This window comes from Sinocyclocheilus grahami, unplaced genomic scaffold (genome assembly GCF_001515645.1).
Source record: "Sinocyclocheilus grahami isolate Dianchi unplaced genomic scaffold, SAMN03320097.WGS_v1.1 scaffold2233.1, whole genome shotgun sequence".
Lineage (NCBI taxonomy): Eukaryota > Metazoa > Chordata > Actinopteri > Cypriniformes > Cyprinidae > Sinocyclocheilus > Sinocyclocheilus grahami.
The window spans coordinates 14261-26926 of record NW_015507412.1 but is presented as its reverse complement, the minus strand read 5'-3'; the positions used below and the strand labels follow the sequence as shown (position 1 = coordinate 26926).

The window sequence follows — 12666 nt, the reverse complement described above, 5'->3', positions numbered from 1 at the left end:
CTTAGATGAAGGAAAATGTGCAGGACTGGGGGTTCTATGTCACTTACATCTTTTACATAATCTGACACAGTTCATTATGCTTGAGGAATAGACTTGGGGCCAGATTTACTAAATAGAGCAAATTAGTACAAGCGCACAATCCTATAAAGGCACCAATAGCGCAAATGATAATCAGGTGCATGTAATCTACTAACAGCACAGGCGCAAAATGGGTTCAGACATGCTTTTTTAGGCTTTAAATAATAGCACAAATACCAGTAAATTGACTAATATAAACCTTAATAAGTCACATTGCATGATTCATTGAAATACTCTCTTCCCATACATTTAGTGTCTGAAAATGAAACTTCTACAAATGCATACACAACAAAATCTGCTGCAAAAATAACTGTCTATGCCTCTTTATTGCTGATTTATCACTGTGTGTGTCTTTAGTAAATCTAGAGAGCAGTTTTTTCGTTGATTGGTCATTTATTTTTTATGTTATTGTCTTATGTCTTAATGAATAAGAGATAAGAGAATGTCTCCATTTCAAAGTTTCTAACATTACAGGACAATGTTGTGAAGCAGTAATGTTCCATTGATATTGCTTGTGGTATTTTGTTGGATTTGTGCTGGTGAGACAAATTCTGAAACCTATTGAGTGTTGAAACATATGCAACTAAGATTATCCAATAAACTCTGCTCCTTTTTAATCATCACTTTGTCTCCTGCTTCTGCTCTTCTATGGCTTTACTCAGTCAACTTCTTGGCTGATAGAAGACTGTCAATACAGTTTTGGGTACCAGACAAATCACTGGTTTTGGTACCAGACAAGACTTGCTGTTAACGGGTTTTGGGTATTAGACCGCTCTGCTGACTAGTTGATCTGTTACCAGAAAAAAACAAATATTTTCTGAAAGGATCTGGCATCCAGGGCTGGATCTGATATTTCTGGTGTGGAGGTGTGATCGGTCCCACTTTATATTAGATGGCCTTAACTATGTACTGATGTTTAAAGATGATATATAATTGACAGCACTGTTAAACCATAGGGCATTTCTGGTTCAAAAGTCTCTGACAGTGGACATTTGTCTAGATGTGGTCTGAAAATAACAAAGATAACAATGAGTAGACTTTAATAACAATAATAATTGGCGAGAAACAATCAGATACAATCATATTCTTAAAGTATTTAACATACTGAAAATAAAAATTATTGTAGTACTATGTGTAGCACCCCTACCTATTTTTGAATTATATAGGATAGCGCACAAGGTTCATTAAATAACTGCCTACAGGATTGTTGAAGCTAGGCCCCTCTGATGTCACTCAATCAAGTTATTCTCTCTTAGAAAGTTATTTTGAATTAAAATCTTCACTCGTACAAAATTATTAAAGTGTCAAACACAAACAGAATACAATTCTTAGATATGTTACAAAATATACATAATTTAATTGGAATAGAATTAAAAGATAAAAAATATTTCACTCAGTGTGGCCAGGCTAGAAAGAAATAGACCACTAGGGTCCAACTATTACAAAAAATGCAATAATTGCCCAATTTATTGAAACCCGACTACGCCACTCTGATATATCACATAGAGAATAATCGAAACTAGATTAAGGCACACAAGTTTGTTGCACTAGTATGGACCAGAGACATGAGCACCATACAAAATTACCTTTATTGAGTCACATCGCATAAAAACAGATCAGAAACACATAGACTAGAAGGCCATGCCCTCAAATCTTACCATAAAATAATTTACACAAAGGAGGAGAATTCACACCATCACTCATTGATAATAGTAACAAAATGACAAAAACACAATAAAACAACTCTCTAATTCACATATAGTGCTGAGGGCTGCAGGACCAGAATACCAGTGGTGGACAGTAATTAAGTATTTTTACTTCGTTACTAGGGATGTAACGATTCACTCAACTCACGATTCGATTCACGATTTTGATCTCACGATTCGATTTTCTCACAATTTTTTTAACAAAATGATATTGAAGACATTATACAGTAAATTAGAAGGTGTCCTTTTATTAGGCTATTGCTGCACGTTTCTTGAAATTGAAATATAACAAAACTAAATTTAAATTTGAAAACAAACCGAAAAAATCAAATAAGTTACACAAATAAAAGAAATCTCTTTATATAAATAAACTAAGGCTTTGTCTGTGCTCGTTCCATTTAAAATTAGAGGCAACCACTGCATTTTAATCATGATCCAAACAAAGATGCAGCATACATGCAACATGAGCAGTTTTTAATCTAAATTTGACTGTATAATTTCGAATTTTGCAGCAAAAACAGAATAGTCTGACTTTAGTTTTGTGAAACTACACTACATAAAACATCTGAACGAAACCGCAGACAAGCCGAAAGAGACGCAGTTTAACTCTCTGCCAGCAGGTGGCGCTTATTATATGAACTGCAATGATAAAGTGTTTCCTGGGTTAGCTGCGCTTATGAACCCTATTTTAATATGCATCGTTCAGGCAAGAGGAAAAGAAAATAGCACGTAAACTTTTCTAAAGACAGTCAGTTCCCCTCAGAGATACATTCATATAAACTCCTACCCCCAACTGTATCGCGATTTGTTTGGCATCTCAACCGATTTGAATCTTCACATATTTTAATCAATTTCTACCGGCTCGCGGCTCATTGTTACATCCCTATTCGTTACTGTACATAAGTACATTTTTCAAGTATCTGTATTTTACTGAAGTAGTTTTATTTTGAGTAGCTTTTACTTTTACTTCACTACATTCCAAAGCGTAAGATTTTACATTTTACTTCACTACATTTCAACAAACATATCATTACTCCTTATTTTTAAATCAGGCAATCATCACATGCTCCGAGACGCAAATCGCACCAAACGATTCATTCGCGAATTGGACTGATTGCGATTGCAGCTGTTCACGAGTCAACTACTCAATTGATTTAAATGATCAGTTCAGATCATGTCTCCAGTGAACTTCATTGCCATTTCTAACAAGAACCGGGGACCCCCTGAGTGCACGCGTGACTGATGATTCGACGTTATGTCAGAACGACTGATGAAGTGGGATCTTGCCTGAGAGCCCTATAACCTTCGAGTGTAACAATACAAGTCAATGCCCATTGTCGTGCGAGATTTGCATCACGCACCCGCCTGTATCACGGATACATAAGGAAGAGTACTACTTCGGTGTGTGGGCAGGATGGCCTGAGGGTCACAGTGAGGGCTTCCCCACCAAGCACATCTCTGGGGGCCCCTCGCACCTCCAGCACACTGCAAACTGTGGAGTTAAAGGATGGGACTGCTGGTCCTTCTAAGGAGGGACCCAGCATTTCATTCAGGGCTCCGGTGGATGACAGGATGTTGAGCACTGCATCAGGGGATGACCTAGGCTCTGGGGATGATGATTCGGCTGCATTGCCCCCTTCAGGGAAGGTAGCGTTACCCGAGTCAGACCCAGAGCTGACTGCTAGTGATGGGCTCCAGTGGAAACCTCCACTGTCGCCTGAATCCCAGGATCTGGAGGAGTACACTACATCTGTACTCTACTACATCGAGCACTGTACAGACACTGTCACCACCGACAAGCCGGAGTATAAATATAAAATTGAGGACCACTTCCAATTCCAATTAACAATTCGAGGCAGGCGTGGCTGGGGGTCCAACACATCACCAACCACAAAACCAGATCCAACGCTGTGAATGGCGATGTGGCGCTGGCAGAGGAGTTGAACTGCTTCTTCACCCGCTTCGAACAAAAAAACGCCAGAAGAAAGTACACCCACCAGCTAACACCAGTTACATATTTTCAGTGACGGTGCATGACGTGAGGCAAGTGATAAGATCAGTAAACCCCAGAAAAGCAGCAGGACCTGACGGCATCACTGGGAGGATGCTGAAGGACTGTGCTGACCAGCTTCCAGCTTTTTTACTAGAATATTCAACCGGTCCTTAGCACAGACCATGGTTCCATCCTGCCTGAAATTTTCAACCATCATCCCTATGCCAAAAAAGACTACTATTAACAGTTTAAATGACTATCGGCCAGTGGCTCTAACTCCAGTCGCCATGAAGTGTTACTGGAGAAACTGGTCAGAAGTCACATCATTCAAGGACTTTCACCTATAATCGACCCTCACCAGTTTGCATACAGAAAAAACAGATCAACAGAGGATGCTTTAGCCTCAGCCCTCCACACAACCCTAACATCTGGCACAGAAGGACAGTTATATCAGGCTTCGTTTAATTGATTTTAGCTTGGCGTTTAATACGATCATCCCAAACAGATTGGTAACAAAATTAAACAATCTTGGTCCATACTTCACTTGTCTCTGGATTAAGGATTTCCTTAGCTACCATCCACAGAGAGTTAAAGTAGGGCCTCATCTTTCCCCAGCACTCAGCCTTAACACTGGCTCCCCGCAGGGATGTGTGTTGAGTCCCCTATTGTATACTCATATACGACTGCACCCCCACCCACCCAAGTGACTCCATCGTGAAGTTCGCAGACAACACAACAGTGGTCGGGCTCATCCCAGGGGGAGATGAATCTGCATACAGGGATGAGGTGGAAAAACTGTCATCATGGTGCAGCGATAACTTAATAAAAAGGTCCAAAGGTCCTTAATACCATAAAAACAAAGGAAATAATAGTAGACCAGGAGGAACAGATCTGATCCTCATCCCATATACATCAATGGGGACTGTGTGGAGAGGGTCTCTAACTTCACATTTCTGGGCCTGTACCTGGATGATGACCTAACCTGGAAAACCAACACCACTATGCTGATCAAGAAGGCACATCAGCGACATTTCCTAAGGGTCCTGAAAAATAATGCCCTAGCCAAAGAACTGCTGGTGTCCTTCTATAGAAGTTCCATTGAAAGTGTACTGACGTACTACATTACAGTGTGGTTTGCTAGCTGCACTGCCCAGGAAAAGACAGCGCTTTAGAGGGTTATCAACACAGTACAGAAGATCATTGGCTGTGAGCTCCTCTCCTAAGAGGAGCTGTATAGGACCCGCTGCCATAGGAAAGCTTGCAGCATTCTGAAAGATTCATCTCTTCTAGCATATCATCTATTTGAACTGTTACCCTCAGGAAAGCAGTACAGGACAATAAAAGCCAAAAAGAAAAAAAAAACCGCACATATCCCAGGGCTGTTGCAATAATTACATTTACATTTACCTTTAGATATTTAGCAGACGCTTTTATCCAAAGTGACTTACAAATGAGGATAATGGAAGCAAACAAAATCAACAAAAGAGCAATAATATGTAAGTGCTATAACAAGTCTCAGTTAGTCTAATGCAGTACATGTAGCAAAGTTTTTTGCTTATCAAAAAGAGATATCAAGCTCACATTATTTTGTCAGAGAAGCAGAAAAGTGAAAAGATATCTGATGATCATCACATGCATCTAATTCTACAAGCTCAAGCCGTAGCCAACAGCACCCAGACTTCCCTAGAATTGACTTTCACCCCCTCAGTTGAATCTAGCATTGGCTTTGACTTAATCCAAAAAGAACAAGAACTAGATAAGAAGGAAAGAGTATCTAGACAAAATAGACACATTGTAAATGACAACCATAATATCAGTTATAAGAAAATTGGCAATTCACATATTTTATGGGAAAAGGTAGAAGAAAATAATTGGTATAAATGGGTAAATTACACAGCAGAAAAAGAAAAGTGGGAAAACTGCATAGTTTGCTTTGAAGCAAGACCAGTCTTATATATTGTACCAATACTCATACACAGTTGTATAATATTTCATGATGAATGGTTTCAGACAAGGGTTCTCAAACTGTTCCATTCCACGACCCACCTAAACAATATAATATTTCACCACCCACCAAAATATTTGAGATAAAAAAACAATTGACATTACTGTAAGCTTAAACTTATCTTATATATTGTACCAATACTCATACACAGTTGTATAATATTTCATGATGAATGGTTTCAGACAAGGGTTCTCAAACTTTTCCATTCCACGACCCACCTAAACAAGTATAATATTTCAAGACCCACCAAAATATTGAGATAAAAAACAATTGACATTACTGTAAACTTAAACTTAATAAAAAGTTTAATATGCCAGAAATTAAGTATTTAAAGAAAAATGATCATTTTATTTTATGGTATTGTTTATATTAAATTTTTTTCATTTACAGATGTTAAAAAAGTCTATGAAATATGTCCATGAAATATGTCAACTTTTTATTTAGCAAAGCATAAGATGCAAAGCAGAACTATCTAAAACAGTTTGGAGATTAAAATAATTGTAAAATAATTGTAAAAATTAATAAACAGATGTGTCTAATTTTAAATAGGCCTAAACAAACCAAGATGACAAATTAATTTCAGCCCGAAAGTTACTGTTGCAATGATAAAATAAATGTCCAGGACTATCTAGTGTAATGGGATAAGATGTAATAAAACTGGGAGGTAAATGCTTAATAGAGGAGGTAGAGAGATAAATGTCTTTAGAAACTGTATCCAAAAAATGGCATTATGCCCATACTGGTGCCAGTTTCTCCAATCTACAACAAACTACAGAGAAGCAACTGAATTACTGTGCATCCGAACCCGTGAATGGCCAATAGTATGGTAATAAAATAAATAATAATAAATAAATAAAAAATAAAAAACAAGGAAAAATAAAATGTATGGTAGATCAAGAATTGAATGTTATAAAAATACGGGAAATACTGACATTGGCAAATTAAAGGAAATGCAGCAAAATATTGAAAATACCACAATGTAAAGTTAGTTAGTGAAAAAGAAAGCCCACCTCCTATATTTGATTAAATCAATATTGCATTGGCAGACATACGGCGGATGTGTGGAAAAATATGGCCTCTTGCCAACATTACCAGAAAATTGGTCAGGATTATGTACTAGGGTTATGCTGACACATAAAATGAGTCATATCTCTCTAGAAGAGGAAACAACAAATGAAGAAATAACTAGAACCAAAAGAGCAGATGAAAAAGACCCTGCAGATTATATAGATTCAGTTGGTCAACCTAAAGGCATGCCTAATGAGTTTAATACGAGAGATTAAGTTAAATTAGGGTTTTAATCAATATTAATTCTAAATAATAATAAAAAATAAATAAATAAAATTACAGAAGGGATTAATTAAATTACATAAAGTACAATCAGCAAAGATTTATTCATTATACTGATGAATTATAACTTATCACTTCTAGGAGAGCAATTGGACGCAACAAGCAGAATGACAGAGCACAATAGAATAGCTTTATATTATTTGTTAACTGAAAAAGGAAAAGTGTGTGTTATGTTTGGGGAACAATGCTGTATTGATATACCAAATAATACTGCTCCAGAAGGAGCATTTAGTGAAGGAATGATCAAATTAAAAACCCTAAGAATGGAAGATAAAGCAAATGCTGGAAAAGATAATCAAATGTGAGATTGGTTTGAGCTAAAGTTAGGAGCATAGTTAACTAAATGGGGAATGTTTTTAGGAATTGCAGTATTGATAGGAAGATAACTATTTTACTGTGTACTTCCTATATTGAGGTCACTAGTTATCAAAGCCACAACTAAGCAAATGAACATTCTAAGATGTCAATATGATGGGAAATTGATTTTTGAAGGTAACTAAAATGGCTCTCTACAATGTGCACGTTGTCTGAACTGAAGATCAACTATGCTATTTTTTGTGATGTTACATGTTTTATGTCTTGAATTTGAATGTCTGTTGTATACTACATAACTGTGACAACCACAGGCAAGCGCTGAACGAATTGCACGCTCATGCGTATAACTTTTTGTTTTGTCTTAAATGAGGGATTAGAGAGATGGGGATCTTTTACTCCCTCCTAGTCAAGTGTGGAGGGAGAAGTTTGGTCCTGCTGCTCTGCCAGAGTGCTGTTACATAATCTAGTCATTGGTGATAAAACTGTGTGACTTAATTTAGTCACTAGGTAGTGATAACTGATAAGACTGAATTATGAAGCTGCACTCTGGGTAATGACAAATGATGATGAGATTTAGTAAGTCTCAAAGAGGGGAATGTAGAAGATTTTAATTAATCAAAATGTAAATTGTTCAGGTGTAATCGGTGTGAATGTGGCCATTTATGTATTAAGTTATTCCACTATTATAATCATGTGTATTTGTCTGCATGTATAGAAATCTGTATGAGAATGGAATGTGCAGACATATGGTGAAGTACATGATAAGCACATGATGGCACATAATGGGGCCCTTATTTTCACAGAACATAAAATTAAGGCCTCATGACTGCATCGTGATGATCCCATAACAAATATGAATGAAACCATTAAACAAGCCAAGAGAGCGAACAGTATATAAGAGAGTACAGAAAAAGAGTCTGGAGATTGCTCTGCAGAGTTCTCTCAGGTTTTATTGTCTCTGATAATAAAATCTCTTCTGGCATCAAAATCCCAAGACTCTGAGAAAGATTCTTCACAATAGCGGCAGAAGCCACCACACAAGCAGAAAAAGCTTCCCATACATGTCTGTCAGACAAAGTGCAAGCTTTTATCAGGCGTATGTACGATGTCCCCTCCACAAATTCAGGACAAGAGCCATTCTTCTACTACCGTCTGTGAGGGAACAGACCGTGGATGTGTGATACGTTGAAATGGAAATTTTGGGGCAAATTATCAGCTGTCCAAGGCTACATAGCCTAATAAGCGCTCAAGCACTCGCATAAAGCTTGCCTCAGCGCACCGCAAGAAGTAATGATTATGAATGAATCAGGGAAAAACAGTAAGGAGGCTGCATTAACATTTTAATAATTTGATAAACTCGTGCTTTCTTCATTTTTGGTTTAAGAGATGAACTTGGCGACACCGACTCATCAGTAGTTGACGCACATGTATGCATGTTTCATACGGATTGCATAATCTGATTCCATTTGAATTGGTTCATTTGAAAGTAGACATTTCACTCTCTACAGATTTAGTTTTAATGTCTGTAAGGCAAAGATATACACAGTTTCACGCTCAAGTTCACAGAGACCGAGACGGCAGAAAGCGCATCCTGTTTGCTTTCAGTATTTTACAAAAGCACAATGTTTCGTAGTTATTGTGAGTGCACAGAAATAAACGTAGAGTCTTTACAGATGTGAAAGATGCATCTTATCTTAGCGCCTCCATCTGTCCTGCAGTGAGCTACTGTTCAGCTTCCATACTCAGGGGCGGAGTAAGCTTGGTAGAACAACAGTGAACTGCGTCTGATGAGATGTTGTTAGGCTATATGTCAGTAAAACAAACTTTCCTGTCCTGTCAGCCGTACTGTGCTCAGGGCGCACACGCTTCAGTATGAGGCACACGCTCTATATCGCCTCATAAATAAAGCACACAAAAACTATGAGCATACAATGTAGTTCTGTTGTCAATTAAGTCATGACATTACCAAAAAGTTGCAAACTGTGCATGCATGTAGGCTATATATGCATCACATTAAAGAACATCTCTCCAATGCATATAAAATATAGCCTATTCTGCAACTCGAGATCACAATATGAGGCGCAAGCTGATAGGCTACGTCTTTTTATTTGTAATTTAATGCACAAGTAAAAGTGAGCACAGTGCACTTATACTAAAAACTATTTTTTTTTTAAATTCTCGTTCATTTGTAAAGTACAAAGCCAAATGAAACAATTTAAATGCATAAAATAGCTCATTTTGCTTTCTGGCATTTATGTGCTGTTGACTTTTTCCACTTTCTTCTATATCAAAATGGAAATATGATAATATTTTGTAATTATCATTTAAATCTGACTAATCTTAAATCAACATCTCAGGAAAATGTTATGGGGTTTCAAATCAAAATATGACTTTCTGTTACGAAACCGGACGTTGATTTCATGCATGTGTGCACATGAGCATGTTTATTACGCATTTTGGGAGACACAACAAATGAATAGGGAAAGAAATTATATTTCAATATTCCTATGAAATATTAGATATTATTATGAAAATCTTGTCAATTATTACTCCCATTATTACACTTCTTTTTTCATTACACGTTGCCCCAAAAACACATTAATATGCAAATTAGATTTAGTTTAGAGATACATTATATATAATGAGAAAACCCGTTTATGTCCATTTTTCATAAAGATATTCTGTTATAACATAGTTGAGAATTATCTTTATACAAAGCAATTGTTTTTGCCTATGCATGTTCATTCATGTCTTTTTATTTTATTTTTAAAGAATTGAGTCCCGATGTCCTCTACCAAGGACGTAGCATAACTTATGAATAAAATATCATTTTTTTTAATGCTCTAAACAATGTAATGACATGAAGAAAATACTACTAAATACTTACTATGTTTTGCCGGGTCTCAAGAGGCTAATTCACAAATATCTCAACTACAATTAAGTAGAAATTAATTGTATTCAGTTGTGTTTTAGGTACTAAAACAGTCCAGTAAACCTGCAAATTGAATTGTAAATAGAAATCGTGACGGTCTTCAGACGGAGCGTAAACATCAATAAGCACGGGACCATCAGCTCCCTAAGTTATCTGTTAATTCTGCTAAACTTCAATTACTCAAACTAAACTATATAAAAACTAAATAGAAATGTGTTCACAAAATATGAACTAAACTGAAACTAACAAAATGAATAATACAACTAATAAAAACGAAACAGAATGTTACAGCAAATTTGAAAAGGTTTCTTAGAATCAAAGTGTTATTCTATTTATCGTTCTGTCACGCGAATGAATGAAATGGTCAAATGAAACGATTTAAAATGGGGCCAAAATTCCATTGGAATTTCTTTTTATTATAAAGGAAATGTTGGAATTACACGGTCTTAAAATACAGCAACATTTTTCAAGAGAATGCTTGTTTATGAACACTTTGTTAAGATACATTTGTGGGGTAAAGAGACATTTTAGCTTGTAGAAAATGTAAATATTACAGTAACTGTGCATTCAAAACACATATTAATCGAGATGAGAATGTCCTGTAACAGGGTGGACATTATTACTAAACTATTATATAATACCCTGAGCTGGACCAATGTATTTTTCTTGTAGTCTAGCAAGCCCATCTTCACATTAAATGATTACATCATGAAAATTAAAAAAATTAAATGCCACCGAATAGTAATAATGACCCATATAATGGTAATAAATTATATATAGACATTTTATACCTATTTTCAGGTATTTTACAGACTCGAATGAACTTTTCCACATTTTAAAAATGAGACAAACACTAACTCGTCGTTTCAATACTGAAAAATAATGACCTCTGCTTTAACTCACATTTGTATTTTAATCTAATTTCTATCTGGTATAAAATGGTTTCCTCATCCGAACATAATCTCACACGCTAGTTGTTTCCTAATGTTCTCAGCACATGATGGAACAACATACATTTAAATGTTTTTCGTGCATAGATTAAGCTCTGAATTTCTGTCAACTCTTTAATTGTTTGTATATCATGTTCTGGATGTATTTTAGACAGCAGTGTGTGAAATGCACCAGAAGTTGGTTTGCCATCCACCATAAAACGTTATTAGAAGAAGAAGACAGCAGGGACTTTTATTGTGGCGCAGTGATGTGAGGTCACAAGTGTGTGCCGTGCTCCTGCATCTTTTGTGAACCGACTGAAGAAGGGTTTGTGTTTAAAGCACTGAAATTGTAGAAACCGTTTTACAAGTGATGGAAAAACTTAAACCAATAGACATTTTTTAAATTAAAGTACAGTCTGATACATGTGGTCAACAAATCATTAGATACAAAAAAAAACTTTCATTATAAATTGTTATTTTATAAATGTTGCAGTGCTAGTTTTGAGTGTTTTTGTCTAATCAGGTGCCTCTCACTTGGGACTCCCTCACTAGTGCGCTGACTACTGAACTAAAGAGCACTGATTGAGACGCACCCAGAGCTTCAGTTCATTTTTCTTTCAGTTCTTCTCATCTTAATCAGGACAGAGTGTCCAAACACAGAGAAACTCCCGCTGAAGCGACTGAGAGCCTCGGCACACACTTATAAAGATGGCGTTTATTAAAGAGGAGACTGAAGACTTCAGGATTGAAGAAGTGTTCAGTCTGAAACAAGAAGACACCGAGGAACAAACAGGTTGGTTTCATTCTCAAAGCTCAGCTCGCTCGTTTGATCCAGTTATTAAAATCTTCAGCTCTGCAGGAATGAATGATATTTATGAAGAATGTAATGCCTAATTAAAGTGGTTTTATTTGACATGGAGCGGGGCCGACCCGTGTGGACAGACATTAAATAAATAATGCAGAAGTTGTCTAAACAAAAACATTCCTATGTGTAACATTAAACCCAATGTTTATTTCTGACATGAACACAATGAAAACCATTTATTTCTATCAATTAATTATGCAACAGTATCTAAAGAAAACATTTATTTTGCGTAAGGCAAACATTGAAACGTTAGTGATTAACTTTACATTCGGTAGAGTTACTGCTGCTGTCCACATTTGTTCTTCATTTAGAGGGCTTTGATGAGCAAATAAAACCGCCAGTGGGCACTAAATTGATAAACTTATTTTTAATCAAACTGTTTGAATGTTTGTGAGTGACAGGCAGTTCAAATCAAAGTCTCAAACTGAAGAAAACATCTGTCGTGACTTTCTTCTGGCAAGCTCAGGTGTAAATGTAGCATAAGTTGATC

General features: G+C 36.4%; 1 protein-coding gene across 1 annotated transcript in view; it reads left to right on the top strand.

The window, feature by feature from the left end:
* Positions 1-11805: 11805 nt before the first annotated feature.
* The window catches only part of LOC107574450 (gastrula zinc finger protein XlCGF57.1-like), a 6762-nt gene continuing 5901 nt past the window's right edge, over positions 11806-12666 (top strand). The window contains exon 1 of the mRNA XM_016260886.1: positions 11806-12104. Within this exon, the coding sequence (XP_016116372.1) occupies positions 12020-12104 (85 nt within the window). The 5' untranslated portion in view covers positions 11806-12019. The remainder of the gene's footprint in view (positions 12105-12666) is intronic.